Genomic DNA, 27,347 nt, shown 5'->3' on the forward strand with positions numbered 1-27,347 from the left:
TTTCTTAATGAAAGGTTACTACTTCATATTAAATATGATAGACTGTGTGCTATTGAAATGTGCTTGTAATAGTGATTTACTTGTATTATGTAAAATACCTCTGTATGTACAATACCTCTTTGTATGTGTGGTGTTGTAATAGTGCTCTGAATGTAACATGTAATTTCTCTGTGTGTATGTATGGAGCTTTTCTTCCCAGGCCTCCACTGAAAATGGACATATATCCAGTCGGACTATCCCAGTAAACAAATGTAAAATAAATAAAACAAAAATAAATAATGAGCAAAGCAAAAAACTGTAACGTAATCTTTGTCAGCAGGCATCCCATGTACTTGAAACGGGAAGATCAAAGGCAGTGGTTCTATTCTCACAGATGCTGGGATTAAAAGTTCCCCCTATGTGCACTGCAGTGCAGCAAAGAGAGGATAATGTAAGTTACAGGCGACATCCTTTAGACAGGACACATTTGCCCCTGCTAATGGTAGCTCAGGATGATCTTCAAGGTGCCATGTTAACGGGAAAAGCACCTTTGTCATGGCCATATTTTCGTCATACCTGTATGAATGGGTTGGAGAAGGGTTGTTAGTCTAATGCTATCTGGTTGTTAATATGACATTTATCACACAGCAATACTACAGATTTAGAAAATCAAAGTCAAACGCTTTATTGAAAAAAGTTTCTGTTTCAGCATTTTTAAACTTTTACAGTAAAAATACAAACATTTTTGTCAGCCTCACTCCGCCATTTACATGGGAAATACTGATGTACTCAAGCATAAAATGAAATATAATTTACTGTACATTTTATACATTCTCTTTAAATAACACAAGGTTACAAATAAAATGCCCTGAGGTAAAATAATGTGCTCTTGCACATTTCCAGCCAGTGACAAAGCAGCAGATTCACGTGAAATGAACAGACTTAAACTGTGTTGAGTGGAAAACATGATGCTCTGCTTAAGGCAAAAAAGTGGAACAATTTCAGTCTTTTGCACTGTATTATTAGGAGGGGAAACAGGAAGTTTTCATGAATCAAGTTTATGACCAGACAGCAGGGTTGCGATAATTTGCTGCAAAAAAATGCCCTTTTTTTGTTAATTATTACATGACAAACTAATACTACAGATTCGGTAACATAGATTTGGGAAGCTTTATTACCTGGCGAGCAATGCAGGCTTCAGTTATAAAAATGTTAGGAATGTCAAGGTAGATTTTTGCAACAAAAACAAGCCAAGTAATGAATGACAAATGAATGGCTACAGACTTCGGTAACAGAGGACAGATTAGGTGGCTTTGCCTGACAATGCAGACATCAATTACAATCAGACATCAATTACAAAAAAAAAATGTCAAGGTAGCTATTTTACTGACTGGAATCTAAGTTTACCACTATCTTTTCCACCTCGTACAAAACATCTGCATGAATAATTATAAAAATTAAAAATAATTTACAATGCAAATGAAGAGCCAGTGAGGCTTTAATAAATATGCAAGTGAAGAACACACAAAAATATCGCTAAGTCTTAAAAGCATAAAATAATTTTTGGGAAGCCTTTTAAGTCTGGACCCAGCAGCTGATACTCTTTCTACCAAATATTAAAGGCTGGACATTCCTCTTGACCATAGATTGCAGACACTTGTTGAATATCTTACATGCACACTGATCCCAAACCTAGTTCAAACAAAATGCTGCAATTACAATATTGTTAAAGGCAGACATCTGCTGAATGTAAAATTTGTGGTGCAGGTCATTACCAGCCACAGCTACACAATATGCAGCCCTGGTGCCTTTAGAAACCTACAAAGGGGCAATTTTGTAGGGGCAACTCTTAGCAGTGCCATAAAGACTGTGCATGATGAGGGACAGCTGCACCTGGAGATGTGTGAAACACATTTATGCTCTAGCTCACATTACAGCAGCTCTTTAGGACTCTGTACAGACAACCTTCCTTGTTCACCATTATGGAAGCTGAAATAGTAATGAAAAGGGTGGTATTAGCTCCCAACAGCCCTCCTGAAAGGGTTATTTAAATAATTCAGTTACTATTAGTCTCTCCCCCAAAGCAGCAGACTAAATATAATGTTTCATCCAGTTTCCCAAACTAATTAAATTAATGACAAGTAGTACACCATCTGCCAGCTATAATGCAGTCATAATCTCATAAAAATTTGCCATTTCAAAGCTTGGAGAGGGTCTGCCTGTACTGAAAGTGTAAGCATAGACAGCTGGGTGGAAGAGACTGGGAAGACCTCAATGCCTCCCTGGTGACTCCCAGTTTATATCAAAGACCTCAGTGCCTAACCACAAAAGGTTGTGAGCCAGTCCCCTGGACTGCATGCTTGCTATCCAGCCCTGAGCAGTAGTTCTGAGAGGGCTGAAGTCAAAGTCCCCTTCAAAAGGAGGTTAGGAAACAGGTTAAGCACCACTACAAGAAAGGGATACGGCTCAGAATACTGACTGGAAACTGGCTTCGGGTTTCAGCTACTAGCTAGCTCTACACAAGAAAAGCAGCCAGCGGGCCAAAATAGCAGCACAACTGCCCCTACAAAAAAAAAATATATTGAGACTTCTAAAATTGAAACAGATATGCTCATGGCCTATCGCTGCTAGGACTTCACCAGTGCTGAACACTTCCAGAATTACAACACATAGCATTTTGTGATCCAGGACCAGACAGCTGCTGAGAGGCACACCACCCAGCCTCTTTGTTTACAGCTATAGGAAAGACAGACTTGAAGTTCACAAAATTACATTTATCATAACCTACCCGCAAGACTCTATGTGTCTTCAGCATGCATTTTAAAGGCTTGAAAGTGTTCCCTCAGGCAGATACAAGTGTATCTGAATGGAATGATTTATATAGTGCATCTCCAACCATGATGAAGACACCACACAGCTGATGCACTGAATTTAATGTTCCCTTTCACTATATAGGAGATACAAGTATACGGCTAGTCAAGTTCATGTGCTTTATTAGGTGTGCCCACCCTTTTTTTTACATCTTGAACTAATGTAATAGTGTCTGTGTTAACTTTTAACCAACAACTGAAGAAGAGACATAAAGCTTTTTATAATAAAGCCCATGCCCATATCAGAATGCGTATTCATCATTTTGCTTCAGTCTGACAATTCATTTTCCAACACTTGACATTTTTTAAACTAATGTAAACATGTCCAGACAGACGTGGGGCACAGAAGGCCATTTAAAGGATGGAATGCAGTCTGCACAAGGCAGCACATGCTTCAATTGGGGGAGGGGGATGAGGTAAACTAAACTCCCTTTAACCACATTCCTAAGTAACTTGCTCTCATCTCTAATACAAATGTCATTGCATAGGCAGCATGCAACTTAGTATTTCTACACATATTTCAGTCATTTGTACTGTATTTCTTAACAGACTGACAGTTCAGACACAGCTTCCATATTCATGATCTGGTTTGAGGTCAAATTCTAGAAAATCGTCAGGCACATTTACTACAGCTTTCAAGTAATTAGGGTCTTGTTTGTGGTCCAGTGGATCTTTGTGGTCTACAGATTCAGGCTGTTTCCCTCTTTTGCACACTCCTGCCTTGCAGGGTCGTACTAATGCCAAGAACAACGCAGCGATTGCCATCCCACCAGCACAGAAGTAGAAGGCAGAGCCATAGTTCTGTGTTTTATCAATCAGTAAACCTGGAAAACAAAACCAAAAGATTGTCCATTAATTGTGTAACACAAGGCACTACTAACGTAGCATGACAGGTAATGGTACTAGTACACTGACATCTTCTCAAGCACAATCCAAATTTAAAGGGTTTTAAACGACTATATGCCACACTACCCCAGTCTGCCACCTCCCGTATTGCATCAAGTTCAGCCTTGAAATCTCTCTATTTGCACGTGAAAACAAGTAAAACATGTCCTGAAACAGTCTTGCAACACATGAAAAGCACATATAGCAAACCCTATTGGTAGTTCCTCCAGTTAAACCTTACTAGCATGTGTGAAAATACTCTGGTATGTTCAAGTGTGTTTCATCCATTTTAAGAAAGCAGAGGGTTTACTACATTTATCCACAATCTCACCAAAACGCATTACCAAAAACTGTCTGCATTTCAGCCACTTTCCATCTATCAGTCAGGAAAACACTGGTGGTCAGAACATAGCCCAAAGGCGCTATCGTTGTTTCCTATACATACAAGGGTGCTCTGAAATTGTAGGTCTTTGTAATGTAAACCTGCCTGATACCGTTATACAACCTGAATCTGGTCTTCAAACACTGCAAACAGATACGGAAATGGGGCAAATGTTTTGATGAACTGCACATTTCATGCCAGATATGTTTGGGACTTTCTGGGATTATAGGTTAGAGCATTAAAGTGGCTACTACTGTTGGAAATCCCCACCCACATCCAAGGAATGCAAGGGGGGGGGGCTCTACCTCCCAGAAAAGAGGGGAGGGGCTCTACCTCCCAGAAAAGAGCTGTTTCAGTGTGAAATCTGTTTACAGTATTGCAACTACCTGCTTAATAACTGGACTGACATTTCACTATGGCAAAAAATTAGACAGGCGAGTACCTGCAAGTTTTCAGCTCATTTGAGAATAAGCAATGACATGTAAGAGAGAGAGATGGTGTTACACTTACTAGTCCAGGGCACTTACAGTTCCCATGTGGGACAGCAGGAACACAGTCCCAGCCAAGAGCCCCCCCCCCCACTGCCTGCTAGCGCTATCAAAACTGGTAACATTACATCAAGGAGTAAAAATACATAGAGTCCTGGGTGCAAAATCCTCTGGTACAGGACCGGTTTAGACATCCACTTGGGGGACAACAGCCTGCACATGTGATGCATGAGGTTTGTCAGGTGCATCACTTGTACTATATAACTGGAAGAGTGAGGGGAACACTTGATCTCACTAATATCAAGACCCTGACCCACTGAAAGGGAAGTAGGTAAAGGTGTTTGACATGGGGGGGGGGGTGGCATTTGCTACTTTTCTTAGCCCAGCACAAAGGCCATTCTCTAGCCACCTTACATTAACATCTGTCTCACTGCAAACTCTGCTTTATCCATTCATGGGGAGGGGAAGGAGGAGGAGAGGAAGCATTTCAACTTAATGTAAGATCAAATTTGCCATCAAGTCTTTAGCTCCAATCCAATTTAGTACTGTACTCCTAGGGAGTTCTAGTTAGGAAACTCAGGTCAGCCACTTATGCTCCACGGCTACATGTACCAGTTTCCCAACATGGGCATTCACATTCCACAACACAGCACAGCCAAAGTGCCTCTTCAGCTGTGATAAGCAATGTTAACCCTACTTCAGCTTATGCCTTAAGCCCCCCCCCCCCAAGAGATACTGTTGCATCTTCCTGCGAAAGCCCTACCCAGGAAAAGGGTCAGCAGTGTTCCACAACACAAGGTCAAGTTGACTACAGTGCATTTAACATTGCTATAAAATAACACATACCTGAAAGGGGTGGTGCAGCTAATCCTGCAAAGCTCTGGATGAAGACATACACTCCAGCTGCGGAAGACATTTTCTCAATCCCGACCACATCATCTTCAGCCAAGAGTGGGATGTGTGTACCTGCCACTGTTCCCAACATAAAGCCAAACACTCCACTACAGACCATCAATCCCCAGAACCCAGATGCAGAAGGGAATGAAAGCAGCGACACGCACAGCAGCAGCACACAGATCAGTTCAATATATACCTTCCGTATTGGCTTCTTGTTGTGGATCAAGCCAGCAGATATTCTGCCAACAAGTTCGGCAGCAGCCATTGTAGAAAGTACATACGATGACTTGTCTTTATCAATGCCAAGGCTAACAGCCAGTGCAATAACATACAACTGTGGGGCAAAGAAACCTACAGTGGCAAAAAGTCCAAATAGTGCATAACAGATAAAATTGAGCTCCTTAAGCAAGCTTAAGTCTAGGAGTGTGTTCCCTGGTTTTGTTTTTGAATCTTCACTTGCAGGAAGCATCTGTGTATTTTCCTTTGCAGATTCACATTCATTCCCTTGTACAACTATGCTTGCAGGAATATTAGGACATGAGGTAGAAAGTACAACTCCAGAGTCTACAGAATTAAAGGAGGTACAAGTTTGTTCATTCTCAAGTATATATTTAGTTTCCAAATTATCGACTTGTGAGGATTTCTCTTCTTTTTCACTTTTAGATGCATTCTCCTTTTTAATGATTATTGGTCGAAGCAACGCCCCGCAAACCATAATGTTTAACTGTAGAGCTCCCACAATTAGAAGGCAATGGCGCCAACCAACAAGGTCTTTTAGGATAGTAAAAGCTGCAAACAAAAGGGAAGAAATACAGGTAAGTCTACAGTAATTAACCACAAAACTAGATTTTTTTTCCATCAACCCTTTAGAAGAACGACTACAATCAGACTTCAAACCATTGCGCAAGTCTACATTACAACTTTACCACATCTCATTCCTCTGCATCTGAAGATGATTGCATCATCACAAGTAATATATAGTCTGGGGGGTTACAGTAAAGCATGAAGACTTTAGTTGAGGTAAAGCTACTCTGTAGACGTGTAATTCACATCTGTAAGTCATGTGGGCAACAAACTGACCCTTAGGTAGATAAATAGAGTTTTACCTTTAATACAGAAAAACAAAGGTATCTTTCCTAGATGGAGTTGATAAAGTACTGCTGCTCAACAGTAGGGTATAACTTCAAGCCCCCAACCCACCCATCAAACATTATGTAGTGCCTACAAATCTCAGAAGGCTCTGAAAGAAGGGGCCTAGTCACATACAGTTATCTTGCCTAAATTTATCAATACTCTACCACATCAATAAATAGCGATGGGGAGACAGTCACAGACCCAACTGCTATTTACCTCCACCCTCTGCAGGAGACCAAGAATACAACATTAAGAACACCCAAACACAGGACTTTTGTCACTTTGCAATTGACCATCCACTTGGTCCTAGGTTAACAGACCCAGTTTAGCTTCCCATGAGCCGAACCAGACCCATGTCTGAAATCAACTAGGAGATCAAGGACAGTGGTGCAGCATGACATTGTTCAAAGGTATGTTACATGTATGTGCCAACCACTTCCACTTGCCCCTACAAGCACTCTTGCCATCTTCTGGGGCAGATGTGCAATGTGGCACATGCTGGCATATCATTCAACCTGTGCAACCTCAACCTTCTATTTAACATACCCCCATCTTTCATCTCTAGCTTTCCCTGGAGATGCAGAGTGAAGGACATGCCCAAATATACACCCTCCCTTCTCCATGATCGGCATACTCATCCTCCAACGCCAGCACCTCAGACGCCTGAGCTGCTAAGTGAACCCAGGCCACTTGGGCCATAGGTAAGACTTTATGCACTTATGCCATGGTGCTGCAGCACTACTTGAAAAAGAGCCGACCATTTAGTGGACTGTGCACTAAACAAGGGCTGTTAGAAGCCAGTCACAGGTTTGACTTCCCAGCTCCACTTGTAGTTTAACTACATTGTGTTCATAGGCCACCCCCTAAAGAAAGGCACTTCTCCCAAGCAGGCATATGTGGTTAACAAATTATAGTTAAACACCATTAAAGAAGTGACAATCTGCCACAAGGTATAGATAAAGTGCACTGATGTAATACAGGAGCAGTTCCAAACTGACCAAGTCAAAACAGTGGTTTGACTGCAGTCTTACAGATGTGGCAAAATGCAGTACTGCAAGGATAAGCAAAACACAGTACACTTCATAACCATCTTCTGTTTTGATTCTGAAATAGACACAGAAATTAGCAGAATATGCATGTAGTCTTCATTATTATGTTAAATTATAAAGCCAGAATGCAGCAGATGGACTCTAGCCTATCTAAAAATATAGATGTAAATCACATGCATAATGAATAAAGTCTCGATCCTATTCAGCCAGTGTCTACGGCATACCTTACTTCAGTACCATTCATTAATCCAGTCAGCAGTTTTTGCCTTACCACATCACAAAAACTGCTCCAGTCCACTACCTTTTCAGTGAAATATTTCTCCTCATCTCAGACCAGACTCTCTTTCCAATAGTGTGCCCTGCTGCATTTCTTGTTTTCTCATGCCACGCTCACACTGTCAGTGGCCTTTAATATAGACCATATGCTACTTTGGGTTGCAAAATCTGCTCTATTACACTGACCTTGCAATTAGGGTATTTTAACTACAGGAGAGAGAACATTTTCTGCTTGCTCCATTCTGCAAGTTCACTCTCCCTCTTCACTGGGGTTCGGTGCTAACTTCCCTTGGGTCACCTGATATCAGTACATCCAGGTCCATTTTCTCCAATTTTAACCAATAAACTGAGGATTCTGCTTCAGTACACTTTGCACCAAATACATCCAGACAGGTTTCAGACCATTTCTCCAGTCCTGTCACACTAAATCTGGAAAAACTCACCTGAGAAAATTCCTGTGTGTTCCAGTGTGGAGACTTTACCCATCTTTTTTGGTCCTACCATTGGGTAACACTGCATTAAACTAGCAACATTTTGTGGGTATGACCTACTCAAATTTTAGATTGCTGCCCTATAAAAAGTAGTTATGTATTCACCATAACGTTCCATGTTTGTTGTCCATCTCGCCATTCATTCTTACTGGTTGAGTTCTCGGACACATACTATAGCTCAAAGTCTTTCACTTAGCTCATGGCTGAACACCTATCCCATCATGTAGTGTGTGATTCCCCAGATCTTGTTTGCTGCTAACCACAGCCATATGAGTACACTAGTCCTATAATGAAGGATACTTAAAAGGGAAGAAAGCCAGAGAAGCTCCTTGTCCAAGGAAGAAATTAGGCAGGGGAAGGTGAGAGGGATTGTAAGAATGAATGGTGACATGGACATGGAAAGTTATGGTGAGTACATAACTTCTTTATGTTATGTTGTCCTATCTTGCCTTCATTCTTACTGGTTGGGACCATGCTCCCTTGGTGGCTCATGTTAGTACACTTTTCAGCCCAGTGCAACCAAAGGAGTCCCTGTCCCTGGAGGCCAAATCCACTTTGTAATGAGAGATAAAGGTGCGAGGTCTTGCCCACGTAGCAGCGGCACAAATACTATCCATTGATAGTCTAGCTAGATAAGCAGATGACATTGCCATGGCCCTAGTAGAGTGACCCTTGACTTTAAATGGTAGTTGTCGGTTATTAGAATTGTAAATAAAAGGTAGTGCAATTTGAGAGCCACTTAGAGTGAAACTTTAGAGACTGGCATGCCTTTTTGACTTCTGAAAAGGAAACAAACAATTGATCAGACTTCCTGAAATCTTTGGCTCTATGTAAAATGAAGAAAACTTGTCTATGCACATCTAACTGGTGTAGCTTGTATTCTGCCCTGTTGCCATGATTAGGGAAAAACACTGGCAGCTCAATAGATTGATTTAAGTTATTTTGTGAACACACCTTATGTAAAAATGATGGATTTGTCCGGTGAGAAACCCTATCCTTATGGAAGATTAAATAAGGAGGTCTGACTGATAAAGCTTGCAATTCCGAAACTCTTCTTGCAGAGGTAATAGCAACTAAGAAAATTGTCTTCCAAGACAGAAATTTGAGGTCACAACTTGATGAGGGTTCAAAAGGGGGCAAGGTCAGATATGTTACAACAAAGTTCAAGTCCCAGGATGAAAGTGGTTCTTTAATGGGGGATCTTGATAAGCAGGTATCTTTTAAGAATGCTTTACATAACCTGTGTGGCATCAAGTTCGAAGTTCCGTCACCTATATGAAAATTTGAGATTGCAGCTAATTGCACCTTGATAGTAGCTGCTGCTGAACCTTGTTGAAAAAGCTCTGATAGGAACTCAAGAATAGAAGTGATTAGAGCAGAAAAGGGATCGATGTTTTTACTCTGTGCCCAGAGTGAGAACCTTTTCCATTTGCTAGAGTATAGCTTCCTAGTGGCCTTGTGCGCGGATGCCAGGATGTGTTTAACTACTGGCGTAAAATTGTGAAGCCTGACTAAGTTGGGAACTGGAGCAGCCATGCTGGCAAATTGAGAGTTTGGAGGGAGGGGGTGGAGCGTTCCCGACATATAAGTCAGAAGATCTGGAACTAGGTCTAGAGTCCACGGTTGCTCCTGAAGATAAGGCCAGAGGAAGGGAAACCAAATCTGACGAGGCCAGTATGGAGCGATGAGAATTATCCTGCTTCCCAATGAGTAGGCTTTCTGAATGACTTGTGGTATTAGGGGAAATGGGGAAAATGCATAAAGTAGTCCCGAGGGCCAATCGTGAACAAGAGCATCCCTGGGTGACTCCCCCAGAGGGGAGATTAGGGCACAATAGCTGCTGCATTTGGCATTCATGGAAGTGGCAAACAGGTCGCAGCAAGGCTGGCCCCATTTCAGGAGTATCACATTGGACTTCCGAGATGTGCACTGCTACCAGAAAGCGTTGGGAAGAGATTGCCCATTGCCATACTCTGAGAGCCTCTCAGCAAAGGGGGTAAGACTTGGTTCCTCCCTGCTTGTTTATGTACCAAACCGCCGACGTATTGTCTGACTGAATTGCAATTGTTCCTAGTGGAAGAGAGCACTGAAGTGCTTACAACGCCAAGAGCACTGCTCTCATCTCTAGAACACTGATGTGCAAATGGGTCTTGTGTTCCTGCCATGTGCCTTGGACCATCCTCCCCAGATAATGCTCCCCTGCAACAAGGCAGATTTCCCTAAGTTTATTGTTATCCCTAATTGAGAACAAATTTGTAAGGTTTGGTCTCTTGACTGTTGTAGTAGATGCTTAGTGGTGGCAGTCAGGAGCCAGTTGTCTAGGTACAGAAACACCTGGATTCCTAGCCATCTCAAGTGAGCTGTGACTACTGTCATGCATTTTGGTGAACACTGGGAGCTGTAGTGAGACCAAACGGCAGGGCTTGAAACTGGTAATGACTAGCTCCCAGTTGGAAGCGTAAGTGACTCCTTGATGATCTGTCCATTTTTATTTGGTAGTACGCACCTTGGACGTCTACTGAGCACATCCAATTGTCTTTCCCTAAAAAGGGAAGAATTGACTGCAGTGTTACCATTTGGAACTTGGACTTCTTTATAGATTTGTTTAGTTTGCTGAGATCCAATATGGGTCTCCAGTCCGCTGTTCTTTTTGGCACTAAAAAGAAGCTAGAGTAAGTTCCGAATCCTATTTGGTCTGCGGGGACTTCTTGGATGACTCTTGTCTAGCAACGTTTGAATCTGTATAGTTGCCTGTTCCCTTAGACTGGGTGGAATGTCCAGGATGCTTCTGAGTTGTGGGATGGGAAGGGAAAAGGGAATGGAATAACCTCCGCATATTATGCTTTGTACCAACTTGTCTCTTGTGATGTCTCGCCAGGCTTCTGGGTACAAAGATAATCGCCCTGCTGACTGCCTCCAGAGTAGGACAGATGGGCCTTCTTTCAGGAGCGCTGGAAAGGTCGGCCACGAAAGGAATCACGGTCACCCTGATTTTGCGAACCCCCTCTGCCTCATGGATGGCGTCTACCATTATTGACCCCCTCTGCCCCTGGGGAAGGATTCACCTCATACGTCCTGAAAAACTTCCTGGGATTTCTTGAACCACTTTTTTCCACCCTTCCGACCCTTAGGATAGGGTCTGGAAGGGACAGAAAAACACACTCCAATGGCAGAGAGAGAGTTTTTCCTTCCTGCTCGCATCTTGTAAGTGCGTCTACCATTATTGACCCCCTCTACCCCTGGGGAAGGATTCACATCATGCGCCCTGAAAAACTTCCTGGGATTTCTTGAACCACATTTTTCCACCCTTCCGACCCTTAGGATAGGGTCTGGAAGGGACAGAAAAACACACTCCAACGGCAGAGAGAGTTTTTCCTTCCTGCTCGCATCTGGTAAGTGCGTCTTTGACTTTTGGTCAAAGAGTGAAGAACCATCAAAAGGGGCATTGACAAAGGTAGACTTAAAAGGTTCCTCAAAGTTACACAAGCGCATCCAGGAGTGTCTCATTAGGGAAACTCCTGAACCCGCTGCCCTGCTCGCTCCATCCATTGAAAAGGAAATCAGCCTCATGGAGGAGTTAACTATGGAATTTAAGGTGGATAGCTGAGAGGTCACTTTGTCTGAAACCCATGCAGCTAGTGAACCTTGGAGAGTATCTCTTAACTCCTTCAGGAGATCTTTGTAGCCTAGTGAAGTGTGTACGGTAGTTCAGCGATCTAACGGTAAAAGTCGCTGACTAAAAAATATGCTTCCCATATCTATCCATCGCTCGAGACTCCTTGTTCGGTGAATGGACAGATGAGGACATTTCAGAGAGTTCCTTCTTGGTGGCTGATGCCACCACCATAGCATCTACAGGAATGCCTTTAGTAAGAGTGTTTTTCTGATGGAGCTGTTATAAATTTATTTGGTCTCCTAGGGACTGGTTCCATTGTGTCTGGTGACTCCCACACCTTTCGACTAACCAATTCCATTAGTTCATCAAAAGGCGGAGACACCCAGGAGGCTGAAGGTTGAGATCCAAAGGCCTTTAGGTGCACTGACTCCTCATCAGAAGGGTTGATGGGCTTCTAGCCACCTCTCTGTTTCAGGAATTCTAAGATAACTGCAAAGGAGATATATGCACAGGGCGACTGTGGGGACCCTTCTGGACTCGTCGAGATCAGTGTCTGAGGTGACTGACTCATCTGGTGAGTCCAAACGCTTCCTCTTGCATGTTTTCTTCCAAGGAGCCTCCACAGAAGGGTATTCTGGGGAGGTCTCGGGAGAGTGTGACTCGCCCAATGGGGCTACCTGAGGCCCTGAATCTCCGCTGTTCTGAGGATGGGATGGTGCCAAGACAGACACCGGTGTCTTAGAGGGAAGACTACCATTACCCTTGTGCACAGCTGTAGGTGGGGACAGCATACTCTGCATCAGCTCGAAAGCAGGTTCCCCAGGCTCTGAGGATGCCCCCAGTTCCAAAGTAGAAGGAATCCCCGGCTCCAATGAGACTGGCTCCGAGCTCGATGTAGGAGCCAAGCTCACCCACACCGAAGCCCCGAGAAGTAAGCTCAGAACCGAAGAGACTCGGGTCCAAGCACCCCCCCCCGGAAATGACCGGAGAACTTTAGCTCCTAGACACCCCAGAAGGCACCAAGGGTGCCTGAGCAGACAACTGTTCCGAAATCTCCTGGACGGGTTTCTGTACAGAAGATTCTACAGCAAAAGGTACATGGCACTCCGGTTCCAAAGATCCAGCTTGGCTCGGAGGAGGAATTGACATGGATGAAAGAGTCTTATTAGGCTCTGGAACCAGTTGGGTCAGAGCCAAAAATAACTTGGCCAGCAGTCTGCGCACCACCCTTGTCACATCATCATATGATAAGCTTCCAGACGACCTGGAGGAAAGGGTAGGTGAGCGAGATCTCTCCAATATGGGAGATCTTAAGGTAGGGGAGACCAGTAATAACTCAGTGGACTGACTCCCAAAGCTAGTCTCTCTTGTCTCTGAAAGCTGTGGAGCTGAAGGACTTGACTTGTCCAAGTCCAAGATCTCTCTCGGTTCCGAATCCTGTGGAGCCGAAGAGATTGATATGTCTGTAGAAATTTTTAATATTTTCTCTGGTGGTTCCGAATGACTAGATGAGGAGGAAGGAGAAGGTCTCATTGAAGGTTTGTCACTTCTTGAAGAAGGGGACTTAGGCTTACAGGAGGTACTCTTGACTTTCTAAAGCTTCAGAGAATGGAGTTTTTAGTAGCCCACTGACTATCAGCGTATTCTTTCTCTCTTGCAAAACTAGTGAACTGAAAGAATGACAGAAGGTACATGACTCCTGCAGGTGAATGGCCCCACAAGCAATAAACACAAATGCTATGACCATCAGTTAGAGACATTTTTATGAACATTTTTGACACTTTTTAAAGCCAGATGGCTTAGGTTCCTTCTCTCTACCTTCCTTAGACATGAGAAGGAAGCACAATTACAAAACACTATAAATTGAAAGCACTAACAGGAAACGGTATAAGTTGAAAAACACATGTAATATGTCAAGCCTAATAGCACTCTATAAGAATGTAAACTCATGGCACATCTATTTTAAAAGGAAAGAATAGCTCTGCCCTCTAAGTTAAACGGGCGCTAGGCCCTCTAACTTAAATGGACCTAGCACTGCTACTAAATGAGAAAAACTAGCTAAGGAAACAAAAAATTAGCTAAGCCCTCTAATTTAAACGGGCACTTGACTCTCTAACTCAAACAAGCCAAGACTCACTAATAAGGAATACCACACTAGAAAAACAGACTTCACTAAAGACTTCCGACGGGATAGAAAGAAGAAAATAGGCCTGCGACTAAAGTCGACGGCCAACTAAGCAATCACAGTAATGTAAAATATAAACAGCACACACAACAGCAGAAAGAAAACTATCTATATAAATCAGCTATAACTAAGTGCAGGCCAACAACAGTTATGAAAAACACAAGATATACAAATTTTTCAAACATTTAGCCACAGCCAAGAAGAGCCTCCAATCTTGTTAAGTGGCAAACTAGATCTGGGGAATCACATGCTGCACGATGGGATAGGTTTTCAGCCATGAACCAAGTGAAAGACTTTGAGCTATACTATGTGGCCGAGTTGGAGCCAAGGATCAGCTCTGAACCCAACCAGTAAGAATGAAGGTGAGATAGGACAACATAACATCTATAGTTTGATTTCTGTTCCTATCAAAAATGTGCTGCCTGTTAGTCTGTTAATGCCATGTAGCCACCAATTGCAAGTGCATTGAGGGTGTCTGAATGTGGAATCAGATCCTGACTGCCCCATTAATGACAATCTTCAGACAATCTAAACTGTGCTAGTCGCAAGAACATAATCAGATATTTACATCATGTTGGCCAAATATAGTAGCTTGCAGTGTCTTAGCTGTGTATATCCTCCAAACATTTAACAGTAGGCAAACTGTTATTCATGCCTCCACTCATGTTTGAACAAACAACTGAAAATGAGGCAGTTAGTAACCACATGTGATACACTCTGTGCCAGTGAAGGTGGTCTGATGATCAGCCAGTGAGGACTGAATACTCACACTCACTCTGAAGAGAAATTTGCATTTAGCTTAGCAATCATTTAAAACAGCACTGTAAAAATTAATGTGGGTAGCTTACCTGGAGCAAAAACGAAAACAGCAACACATTCTCCTGTAGATGCAATTGCTGCCACAAGTGAGAGTTTCTTATCAAAGTACAAAGCCAAAATGGAAACAGTTGGAAGGAAAGAGAGACAATAGCCGAAGCCTGTGAAACAAAACAGCAAAAAGGATAAGGCTCCACTCCAGAATGGCAATACACTTATAAAAGTTGCCTAAAGTTGTTTATATATTAGATGCAGACAATGCTTAACCTATAACACAAGCACTACACAGTCACCAAAGGGAACTTTAACCCAACCGACAGGCTCTTGTATACTTAGGACAGTTTTTAAAAACTTCAAATCATCCAGTTTAGTAACCCCCTTCCTTATTCCAGTTCAAGGTTGTGGAAGCCTGAGCCTATTGCGGCAACTTTTGGCAAGTAAGGGGCACTCTGCAGGAAACAGTCCTGGATGGATAGCTAGATAGCATGAAAGATAACCTGAGCCCCCAGGAAAAAAAAAACATGGCCAAAAGAGAGGAAAAACCAAAACAGGAGCTTATGTAAATTCCAAAGGAGACATCCCAGCTCAGAATGGAGCCACAGAACCAAGTGCTGGGAGGCAGCGGGCATGACTCCCCTGGCAAGCTGAAGTCTACAGTGCTAGCTTATGCAAACTACAGCTTAATTTATCCACTCTTTCAATACATCCCATGTTTTTTGCTAGTTTGTCAGTTACTAAGGTATTAAAGGGGCACAGTGTCAGCTTACACTGCAGAAGTTTAGAGGAAAACTAGGGTGGATCTAAGGAAACCCCAAAACTGCCTGCACTGCTTCTAAAACTGAAGACTTAAAGATTTGTTTCCTTGTATAAGTGGTCCTAAAACTCCCACCATAATAAATACTATGATATTGTTCCAAAGGGCCTTTTTAAGCCTGCCATGCTCCTCAATAAAAATCAGACAGGTACTGGTTCCCAAGGGTTTTGTGGTTTTATATATACATACACATACATACTTGGGCATGGATAGCCAAGCATTTACAAGCTTCCTCTCTATATTAGAGACAGATACCAGACCAGGGGTATATTTACAGTTCACCATCCACTGATCCAAGTGTTGCCTGAATAAGTGCAGGGATGAATTCTGCTTCACATGGATGAGAAGCTTATCTAGAGAAGGGGGGCTTCTGAGATACCAACCCATCCTTCCACCATGTCCTATTTATGTTGCAGGTGAAGTACAGTCCCTGAATCAGGTGTTTCTGATGCTATTTTTTTAACAGATGTGCAACAGGTCCATTAGGGCTGGATCACAGGATGCTTTTGCAAAGTGTAAAGGGGGACTCAGATGTGTACACCAATATCTGACTCTTCCTAATCTGGATGCTGCAAAGTTTTGTGATTCGGTACTGCACTGTAATCCCAGTTAATTTAGTCTCTCTGTCTAATCACCGTAAAAATCTGAGTGGTATCCAAGGTATCTGAAGCCAGACCACCAGAACCTTCTGTCATGAGGCGAAATCTAGCAATTACTATGGATTGGGATACTGATTTCTCCATACACTGAAGAGTGCTGTACTCATCCTGGAAAAATAATACCAAAGGAATGGAAGTTTTAATTATAAACTACACCTGCTACACGTACATAAACTACTAAACTGCATTTTCTGTAAATGTGTCTCCATAATAAAACTAGACTGCCAGCCATGCTTGACTCCTAAATTATTACAATTTCCTAAAGCAACTCTAGTTGGATTAAGGCATTTTATATGCAAAACTTACCAGAAATTATTCCAATGGTGATGTACATTTCAACAACACCACTTGCAAAAGATGAAGCTATCATTCCAAGACCAACAAGGAACCCTCCAATCATCACAATGGGACGATGGCCAAACCTGTTGCTCAGTACAGTTGACAAGGGAGCTGAAAAATACATTTTGAACTGAACATTAGAGCACACACACAGAACTCACTGTTAATGAAACAGTTCAAGCTTCCATTTTAGAGAGCAGAAATCGGACAAGACTTTTTAAAAATCCCATTCTACAGTCCTCTGTTCAGTTTGCAATACGGACAATGTTACAAGTGAACTGTATTTAGATTATGTTCCAATATTCTGATAAAACTTTGGAAAAATTATGCAAGCCTGCCCAATACTACCAAAACAGCAGTGATCTGGGTCAAAGCCACATGTCAAAAATCCACAAATGATCACAATACAATTATAACATTCAGTGACCATCAGTATGAATATAAGCCACAAAAAGTGTTTCCCTAGCATTGAAAAGATAATGAAACTCGTATCATAGGTTTGTGATTGTGTATAGTTTTGTTTTTCAAGGGGAAAAAGTACACATTAGGACGAAGCAAACAAAGCCGGGACACACATCTAGTCACAACAGGATGGATACACCAGTGAAATTAAAAGGCACTGTATACACCATCCTCCTTTTTGCTTTATCAGAAACTGATGAAATAAGAACAAATTGAGCTGTGTTAATAAACTCTGTAAATGAATACATGGTTAACCATTTTGCTTGCACAGTTTTCCTGAAGAACTAACAGATTCAGGAAGGTGGTTTAGGACTGAAGTACTGCTGCCTGTATTAATATTTTTAACCTATAAAATCTGTAAATGAATACATGGTTAACCATTTTGCTTACACAGTTTTCCTGAAGAACTACAGATTCAGGAAGGTGGTTTAAGACTGAAGTACTGATGCCTGTATTAATACTTTTAACATTTATTTAAACATTTACTTGGTTTAGAGAGCAATTAAATTGCAAAACAGTCAATATGATCAACCTCCACATGCCATAAAACCCTCTGCTCACTTCACATCAGTTCAGGTCCTACTTGCTAAATGGAAAGTGTAACCTTGCAGGACCACAATCAATATGGGAACGCCGCACTAAATGTAAAGTGAGCTACCGCATGTGTGGGAGACATCTCAGTTATGACTAAGTTATTGCATGTGCAAATTTGAACACACTGAAAAATAAACATTTCTGCACTCTGAACAATCTGCTTAGAATGAATCAGTTGCTGTGATATTATTCATGTTATCTATAGTAACTTCAAATACTCAGACACAAAGCAGAATACCAGTTAAAATAAAAGTGAACACTTTGGAATCTGTGAGAGAGCCCTCCCCCCAAATAAAAACAAAATGTTAATGCTAACCAACTTACCTGTAAATGTCATTACAAAAGTACAGATTGACAATATCCACGACACTCTGCTGTTACTTTCATCAAAATATAAGACCAGGTCATTGAAGAATACACCAAATGACTTAATGATGCCATAAGTCAATACTTCCAGAAAGAAGAAAGCAACGGCCACCACCCATCCCCATCCACCATCAGGGACCTTTGTGTAAACTTTGGCCGATGTGCAGCTTCTCATTTTAGCAAGGGGTGCCATGGTCTAGCAGTTAGGCTCTCTGGAAAGGAGAGAGAAGAAACTGTAAAACATCCAAAGTAAAACCAACTCCAAACAAGCTACCATAGACTCTCTCTTATCCAGCTTCTCTTTAACCAGCCATCACATTTCTGCTGTAGCCCTAGAAAAATACAGAAGAAGAACAACACTTCCACCTCCTCTGAGCTAAATGATGACATACATTTAGTTTTAGACTTCATATTCATTAGAAAAATGCATACTAACACAAATTGTGTTATTATAGCTGATTTACAATCTATAAATACTATTTTGTATGCTTTTTTCTGATTAACCAGCCATTCATTTATCCAGCCTAAGGTCTGGTTCCAGCGAGACCTGATACGAGGGAGTCTAGGCTCATGCACAAATACATTAAGTAGTTTCCACCTCCCTTCTTATGTTAGGAGGTCCAAGGAAAAGCATTACACTCAGAAATAAATCACATATGGAAGGAAAGTGCTCTACACAGCCTCCTACTGATGTTTTGAGCATTACACACACAAACCACTGAAGGACTACCAGTTACCCCTATACTTAAAAGTCAGACTGGTAAACTCAGCCAAAGTGGATATGCAGCATACACAAGAATGTAAGCTACTCTGCATGTATCCAATACTGGTCTTAAAAGGACAAGCAGAGGAATTATCCAGGACTTTCAACATAAATAACTACACAAAAACTCCAGTAGCGGCTAGTGTTCAGTCTGATGTGTCTAATGTCTACAGAGTAATGCAGTCAAATTCTTTGTATCAGCAGTGCATCACCCTGTAACCTGCACATGGAGTAGTCTTTAATGCATACACAGCTCAGGAAAAGTTCCAGATCTTCGAGCAGTTACACAGATGTTACTTTCACAAAACGGGCCCATTGCACAAATACAAAATTAGGTGTACACATAGCACAAAACATTTACAGGCTGATGTAGTCCGGCACACAGCCATATCTGGACAGGAACTAGAACACCTACTAGCTCTATACACTTGCACTTTTGACCACAATGTACACTCATCTCTAGTATACTCAGAATGTTAATGGGTTTAAAGAGTGACCACAATGTACATTTTTGCAGGCTAAATAGTGTACTGACCTTACATGTATTTAGCATTTCGTATCCTCTAATTCTGTGTCACCCTCGTCCCTGTGCCTGGATCACAAGTGCCAATTCAAACCTGAAGGATATAGGGCATTCGTCCTTGAGGAACATTCTTACTTCCAGTGAAAGTTTCTGAACCTCTGTCCATTCATATTCCATTAGTAGCATTTGCCTCACCAGAACTTTAATCTATTCTGTTCAATTTAGAGAAACTGAGCACCACAATATCTGCCACATCCTAAACCTTTTGTCAAATAAATAAGGTTGTGCATATTGGGCTAGAATGTAAAGCTCTACCTGCTTTTCACATCACTTTTAGCTGTAGTCCTTTTGTGGGTTGTCCATCCCTTTAAACACCTTGTGAAAGCCATATGGCACACAAGATGCAGTGTTGAAAAGCCAACCAGCAAATTAGAGTGTGCCACTAAAATACATATTAAAACAATAAAAGTAGCACTTCTATTTTTAAGTCACAATAATACATACAACCTCCTACCAAATGTTGGAGCAATACCATAAAATAAGCAAACATGGGATACTACAAAAAAAGTTGATGCAAGCATCAGGATTTTCCAAAACAATAAAATGAAAGATGTCAAACTCAAAATGAAAAGCCTAAACTGAAGTAATGGAAGAATATTTTATTTGGTAGATTTTTATGACATGCCCTAACCCCATTGCTGGCCATCATTCCCTTAGAAGAACTCGCCCATCCACTATTCTAAACCACAGTTTGGGCGTTTTGGGGGGCATGTTGCAGAATTCACATATCAGCTTTCTGAATACTGGTTAGGATATTTAACATCTAGACTATGGGATAAGGGATGATTTTCTGGGCAGCAGAAAAGGATGAAGATAACGTTCATCAAGTGAACACCATTAGACAGAATGGCAAACACTGCGCTGTACCACTCCTTACAATGTCCACCATTAACACCCTTTAAGGGCTGCGGGGCAGTAGGATGAATCTGTGTTTAAGGATAACTGTCCTCTGTATCTTACCAGCTTACCTCAGCTTGGGCGAGGGGTGGGAAGGACTAGAAGAGAACAAGCTACACCCAGACCAAAGACACAACAGGAAAAGGGGAGTAAATAGGGTGAACAGAAATACGCAACTGTTGTGGGGAAGAACAGCAAGTCAACATTCGACACAGCTTTTCTTGGTATGGCTACAAGCTTCAGCATAATGGAATTATTAAAAAAGATAACCAAAAATATTTTATGGTAATGTAGAATAAAAACACCATGCTCCACTGAAGAAACAGATACAGTAGTAAAGTACCAGCAACCCAAAAGTGCACTTCATTTTCAGCTGCCATTACTTGTACAATTCAAGTTCACTGTAACTTATACAATTTTCATTTTGAAATTTTGCTTGTAACTACCAAAACAAAATTAACAGAACCAATTTCTCTAATAATCATATCATATACGTGATATGGTTTGTGTATGGAGTGAATGAAAGACACGCTTTAAATCTGATTGAATCCAGAGGACTTAATCACACATATCTCTAGACTTAAGTCACTGAACCTCCTTTCCTTTTTGGTTAAAGATTTTAAAACACCTGAAGTAACCATCATTAATCATGCTGGTGTTTTAGAAATGGTGCTCCCTTCCCTTCATATCGCCATACCAAATATTTTTTTTCAGACCCAGAATACCCTGTCCTTTCCCTCTAGGTATGTTTGTTTAGTCTAATCATATTCTTATATGACACTTTGGTGGAAGTAAGCCAGTTTTGGACTTAATACATCTTTTAGACACAACTGTAGATTTGTCATGTGCAGAATAGAGCTGTGGATGTAGAAAACTTTCAAAACCAGTAATGTGCCCAGTATGGAACCAAGTCTCAATCTTTCCAAGTTTTCCACCCCTCCCCCAAAATGCACATGCTCACTTTTTTGCTTGTAACATATACATTACTCTATTCATAAGAAAAATGTTATCAACCCACTGTAGTTCGAGAGAAAGGCACTGTTAACAGAATTTAGACATCTTCAAAGGCATTGGGGGGGGGGGGGCAGTGCTCTGTTTACATACCTAGCTCTAGCAACTTCTCCTATTCCTATGAACCTAAATTGTAAACCAGACAACCAGACAACCAAGAAAATGGCGGGTTAGTAGTTTACTTTGGCTAGATGCAACTATTTTTGCAACACATTGCAAATAAGCATGCCATTCTACTGAAAAGCAATACCAGTATGTTTCTAGTATGTATGTGCCTTTACTAGATTTTAGTAAAATAGCTAAAAGGTATGCCCCCCAGGGCTAGCTAAAAACTATGGCCCCTAGGACATGCAGTAAGAATAATACCACATCAGATGAACACTAGAAGTAGCCATGTGCTGTGGCTACAAGACTAAACATAATGAATGTTGTTTGCTTCTAGAACCAAGCTTTACACATTGCTTTTATAGTTTGTAAGTGAGCATTTTGTTCCTTCCACTAAAGAGAGATATCGCACACACCAGCATTGTATTGCATCACTGGTGAAACCCAGTGTAGTATTTGGACACAAGATATGGGCACAAAAAGGCTTGTTCGGTAACTTGTGGACTAGGCTGCTCTCATTGGACCACTCAGGCACAATCAAGACATCCTTATTACAAGTACACGTAACGACAGTCCACAAAAAAAGCACACACTAATGGCCTGCACAGACAGTAATGTCTGTGTGGGACACTATGTACTTAAGCCAACATGAGCAGTCTTGATATATTGCTACTCAAAATAAGGAAAAAGCAACTTCACAAGTTGCTAGTACATATGACATTAGAAATGTTCTACTCTGAAGGAACAAGAGTGAATTTTCCACTAACTGCTTAAGTTTTTCTTTCTGTTTTTCCCGATTAGGGGTCGTCACAGCGGAACTCCGGTCCGCTAATGATTGGCAGTAGATTTTGTTTATGGGTGCCGAGGTGCCAGCTCGACGCCCAGCCTTCAACGAAGGCACGCATTTACACGTCTTCTACACAGAAGGCGCTCCAGCTGAGACTCGCACGGAAGAACCTTTTGCTGTGAGGCAATAACGCTACCGCTGCACCACCGTGGCTTGCGTTCCATTAACCACTTATAAACTGCATTAATCACACTAGCTTTAGAATGTACTCTCGTGATGGGATTTTAATTAATTTTCCATTAGGCACTAATGGGTTGCCATATACCCATACAACATGCAGTCTTTCAGACCATGCAGAAGGATGAACTTATTTTGCTTTTACTGGTACCTTCACTACCACTGCTTAGGGCTTTCAATTATAATGACACAGGCAGGAAGCCATGTGGTATTGCTTAGCAAACCATTCTTTCCCCAGACAGGGATTACAAATGAACCAGTTTTCTTCTTTACAGATGTGTGCTCTATTTTTGGAGTTTGTGGAAATTTCTTGTAAATCAGAAGAAAAAGAACCCCCCACTTTCTAAACATCTGCGAGCTATACTGTCTAAAATATTTTATCTCAGATGTAAAGGCAGCAGGCTAACCACACATTCTCAACTTCTTAGTGGCTACCTAAAAACTCATGGAGCCTTGCCAGGTGCAATACATTGACCAGGCACCACATAAAAAGCAAGTTTAAGGGAATCATCCACATTGTGCCTTTTATCAGACTCATCTGACCTTTCCTAACTTCTGTCCACTCATTCAGCTGAAGACCTTTACAGCAGCCCCCCAACACTTTTTTTGGCAGATACATTCATGGACTGTATTCTGCTCTGATTTGCATGTTACACCTGCTCTTTTCAAACGAGAGTCGAAGTAGTATCAACAAATGTTGCTATGCAGGTAATAAAGTAAACAGCAACTCGACAAGCACTCTCTGGAACTAGTTTGTAGTGCTCAGTAAAGTCTCTTTAGGCAGCGCACATAATACAATACAAAGTACGATATACAAGCCATCCCTGAATTGAAGGACTGCCTCAACCATCCGGATACCACATCTATTCTTACCAGAATCCCTCTCTCAAAGACAAATGTCCTAAATGAATTCATAGTACGGATATCAGCGACCGGCACTCACAAAAAGGAGACTTCAATCTGTGCATCAGCTTATGATAACGGTAAGAAGACCAATGCGTGCTTGGAAAATTAGTCCCAGTAGCTAAAACTTCTTGATTGTCTCTCTCAAGGTATGTTAGGGGGCTGGGGGGGGGTGAAGAATTTTAGACCAGGTTACTTGTCTAGATAATGTGGTTTTGGAAACGCTCAGGATTACAAGAAACAAAATTTATTTCCAGTTTTGCAGTAAAAAGCAAACAAAGATTCACGGGGATGAATAACCTGTAATACAAAAGCGTTAAAAAGTGAAGGTGTTTTCCTTGCCAATGAATGCTGCTCTTCTTCACGAATCTTGAGTAGAGAGACCCATCAGTACCATCCTATTATTCCCCAAGGACCTAGCTCCCACTTCTAATGCGTTTATCTCAAAAGGTGCAGCCCTACGTAGATGTTCTACAAACTTAAAAATACAGAAGTGTTACATCTGTGCCACAAACACATGGTGTGTGGTCACACCACTAAAACATAGATCACCAACCAACTTTAGCAAGAGCGTTTGGGGAAAGTGGGTAATTACTCCATTGGTAGCCCCCTTTAGCACTGTCTTTAACTGTACCTCACAAAACAGCTCAACCCAGACCTTACTTTTAAGGGCATCGTACAGTAAAGTCGTTGCATCATCAGCATTACGTAATCGGGAGAACAGAAGACCCACAAGCCGGCTCGTTCCGGCTTAATATGCTTGGAAGCCACGAGGGCTGCAGTTACTGCTCATCGGTGCGGTCATTTGTCTCCCTTTTTTTTGTTTCCTTCAACTTTCCATAACGCAGCAAAACTGTCACCCCCGTTTTAGTATACACATTTATCATATTTAGAGCGATTTAACAGCTTCAATAACAGATTGAAAGATTAATTACATCATTTTTTTTTTGGGGGGGGGGGGGTTACCGAACACCTGGGAGTAGAAACAAAGCACACACCAAAAGGGCGCGTTCCACATAAGCCACTTGTGAAGCTGTATATTCAAAAATAAATAAAATATGGAGTTGTCTGTGTTGGAATATTTAAACCTTGCTGGAAGATGTAGCCTGAAGAAAAAAAAGTGTGTGTTAAAATATACTGCACTGCATTCTCAGCGACCACCAAGAGTTTTAGTAACAATTGTACAGCAACTATGACTGCTTTACCTTACCATGTCAAGTTCTTATTATACCGACGTCTGCAATTAATTGTGGGCAAATGACTTGCCTTAACTACTTGTACAAATACTGCTTCTACATTTTGTCAATCACAATGTTCAAGCAAGTCATATTACAGCTACTTGTACGAAACACCCACAACTTACCCTGGCAGTGGTCTTAATGGTCAAGACAGATAACGACAAATAATAACAAGATTCCCTTCTACAACATATTCCCTAAAATGATAGCTAATTTAAATGACCCCCTCTGCCCCCGTCTATGAGGCACGCTACAAGTAAAAGGTCGATAAATATTTCAAAAAATCTTGTTAAAATCCATGGCTGTCTGCCTCAACTCTCTGCCGCAAAGGAGGCTTAAAAAGCAGCTTGGTAATACTCTACACTGTTAAGTTTCACCCCTTTTATATGCCTGCCTCGAAAGGTGTTTTTTTTTCTACTGTGCATTTTATACCGGCTTCAGCCGGTCCTCGCCTGCCTTGCCAAGTTCTTGAATGCGCGCCCCAATATGTGCGCGCGTCTTACGAGTCGCGGGACTGCGCGTCCGTACTACTCTGGAACAGGGGAGGCACATCATACAGAAGCACCTGCAGAGTTTATTGTCTGCTTATGTGTTTACAATTGGCATTCTGGACCCAAAACTAGCAAAAAGTGCATACAACCTAATACTCCGAATGTGTTTAATATTTAAAGTAAGACAAATGAAACATGGTCTGCAAAGATCTTTTTTCCCTAAAGTTACAGTATATATTGCACCAAGTCTTGTACAGCAAAGCAGTCGCGAGTGCCTATTCTGTTTTACGTGTATTAACTTGATAAGGGGATGGTGTTTTGACCTATTAATTTGCAAGTGGAGTGTATTTTAAAGTAGGAGACGATTTACAATGGCTTATTCTTCACTGACTGTAATTTAGCCGGTTCATATAAAATATTCCTGTTCTGGTCAGCATAGCTACAACCACCTACAGATACAACCGGTAGGACTTGGTCCATAGCAATATATTTAGTTGTAGAGTTTTCTTATTTTTCTTTCATTTTTTTGTAACTGTTTGTTACACAGTGTTGTTCGTGTTGTTTATTTACGTGTTTTCGTTTATTAGCAGTAGCATAGGGCGGCCATGGTGGTGCAGCGGTTAGCGTTGTCGCCTCACAGCAAGAGGCTCGCCGGTTTGATGCTCGGTTGGGGTGCCTTCTGTGCGGAGTCTGCATGGCCTGAGCCTCCCTGTGGTTTTCTCCGGGTGCTCCGACTTCCTCCCAAACTCATGCTTGGACACTCTAAATTGGCCCTAGGCGTCCCTGTGCCTTCTGTGGAAGGCTGGGCGACACTGCAAAGCTCCACTGCCAACCATTAGCGGACAGATGAGCCTCTGTGGCGACCCCTAACCGGGAAAAGCCGATAGAAGAAGTTCGGTGGCATAGCTCTCAACCTCTTAGTTCAAATATATATATAAATCTGGACAAAGCCTTACAGCACCGGAGACGAACGTCCAAAGTATGAGCAGAATTTAAATATTGCTGTTACAAAGTTGCTAGAAAAACAGAATTTGTCTTAACGTGCATTTTTCTGAAGGACATGAAGTCTGAAACACAAATAGTGACTTCAGTCCTCAGATCATCCCAGTAAGTTGCCTGAAAATCACACATTTATGAGGAACACACGAGAAATATGAGGCACATACCTCTCAACCTCTTAGAGCACGAAATCTGGACAAAGCCGTAAATAAAAGTGGGACAAAGGCCCACAGATAGGGACAACTTTTAAATAGTACTCTTATAAACTTAGAAAGTTGATACGATAACAGGTTTTGTATCCGAAAGATACGAAGTCTGAAACTCAAGTGTCTGTCATTATTTTCTAACTGCAATCCGTAATGATTTACGACTATTTTGCCGGAATACCACGAATATATGAAAAACGGACCAAAAAACATGAGGCTAAAATCTGGACATTGTGCGAAAATATGTACAGTTCAGATTGGGAGGCATGTGAGGCAAAATCTGGACAGTTGAGGGGTACAAACGAAACAGCCCTGCCTGAGTGCGATCCGGTGCCTACAACAGTTACACTATCTCAATGTATTCAGTATGCAGGTACGCAGACGTACACCCGCAAATAAATCAGTGGTGGCGCGTGCTGTACGCCCGCTTTGGAAGACAGAAACAGCAGAAGTTTGAAGCTTTCTGTGAAAAGTCTTTTGTCTTGGATATTTAAGGATGACACGACGGTTAAAATAAGTAGTAGGACATTGTCTGCATAAACACCAACTCGAATCTCCCTTGAAAATAAGACTACAGATAGAGCAGGACTAACCCGGTTAACAGAAGCAAATGTATGAGTCAATATTAGTAACAATAGAAAGCATAACTATTTTTATGTAAAGCACAGGGCTCCTGGCAAGTGTAAGAGAAGGCAGTCGGTATTGGATTATAGGTAAGGGGCTCTGGTTATTAAACAAAGTAGGAATAAAATGATTTTACATGGGCTATTAAAACTGTGTAATGGTCGAATAAACAAAATATAGAGCAGCAAACCACACTGGAAG

The 27,347-nt window shown here is 41.6% G+C and overlaps 1 protein-coding gene across 1 annotated transcript; it reads right to left on the bottom strand.

Moving 5' to 3' along the window:
* Positions 1-639: 639 nt before the first annotated feature.
* On the bottom strand, positions 640-25,186 carry LOC122813013 (monocarboxylate transporter 7-like). Its single transcript, XM_044085117.1, has 6 exons — positions 24,952-25,186; positions 18,261-18,514; positions 16,848-16,991; positions 15,101-15,229; positions 5,451-6,290; positions 640-3,673 (listed from the first exon to the last, which is right to left on the bottom strand). Exons 2-6 carry the CDS (start codon positions 18,493-18,495, stop codon positions 3,408-3,410), a joined length of 1,614 nt encoding a protein of 537 aa, XP_043941052.1. The 5' UTR covers positions 18,496-18,514; positions 24,952-25,186; the 3' UTR covers positions 640-3,407.
* Between the last annotated feature and the right edge of the window lie 2,161 nt (positions 25,187-27,347).

The sequence above is a fragment of the Protopterus annectens genome, chromosome 10.part0 (genome assembly GCF_019279795.1).
Source record: "Protopterus annectens isolate FY-2018-M chromosome 10.part0, PAN1.0, whole genome shotgun sequence".
NCBI classification, from domain to species: domain Eukaryota; kingdom Metazoa; phylum Chordata; order Ceratodontiformes; family Protopteridae; genus Protopterus; species Protopterus annectens.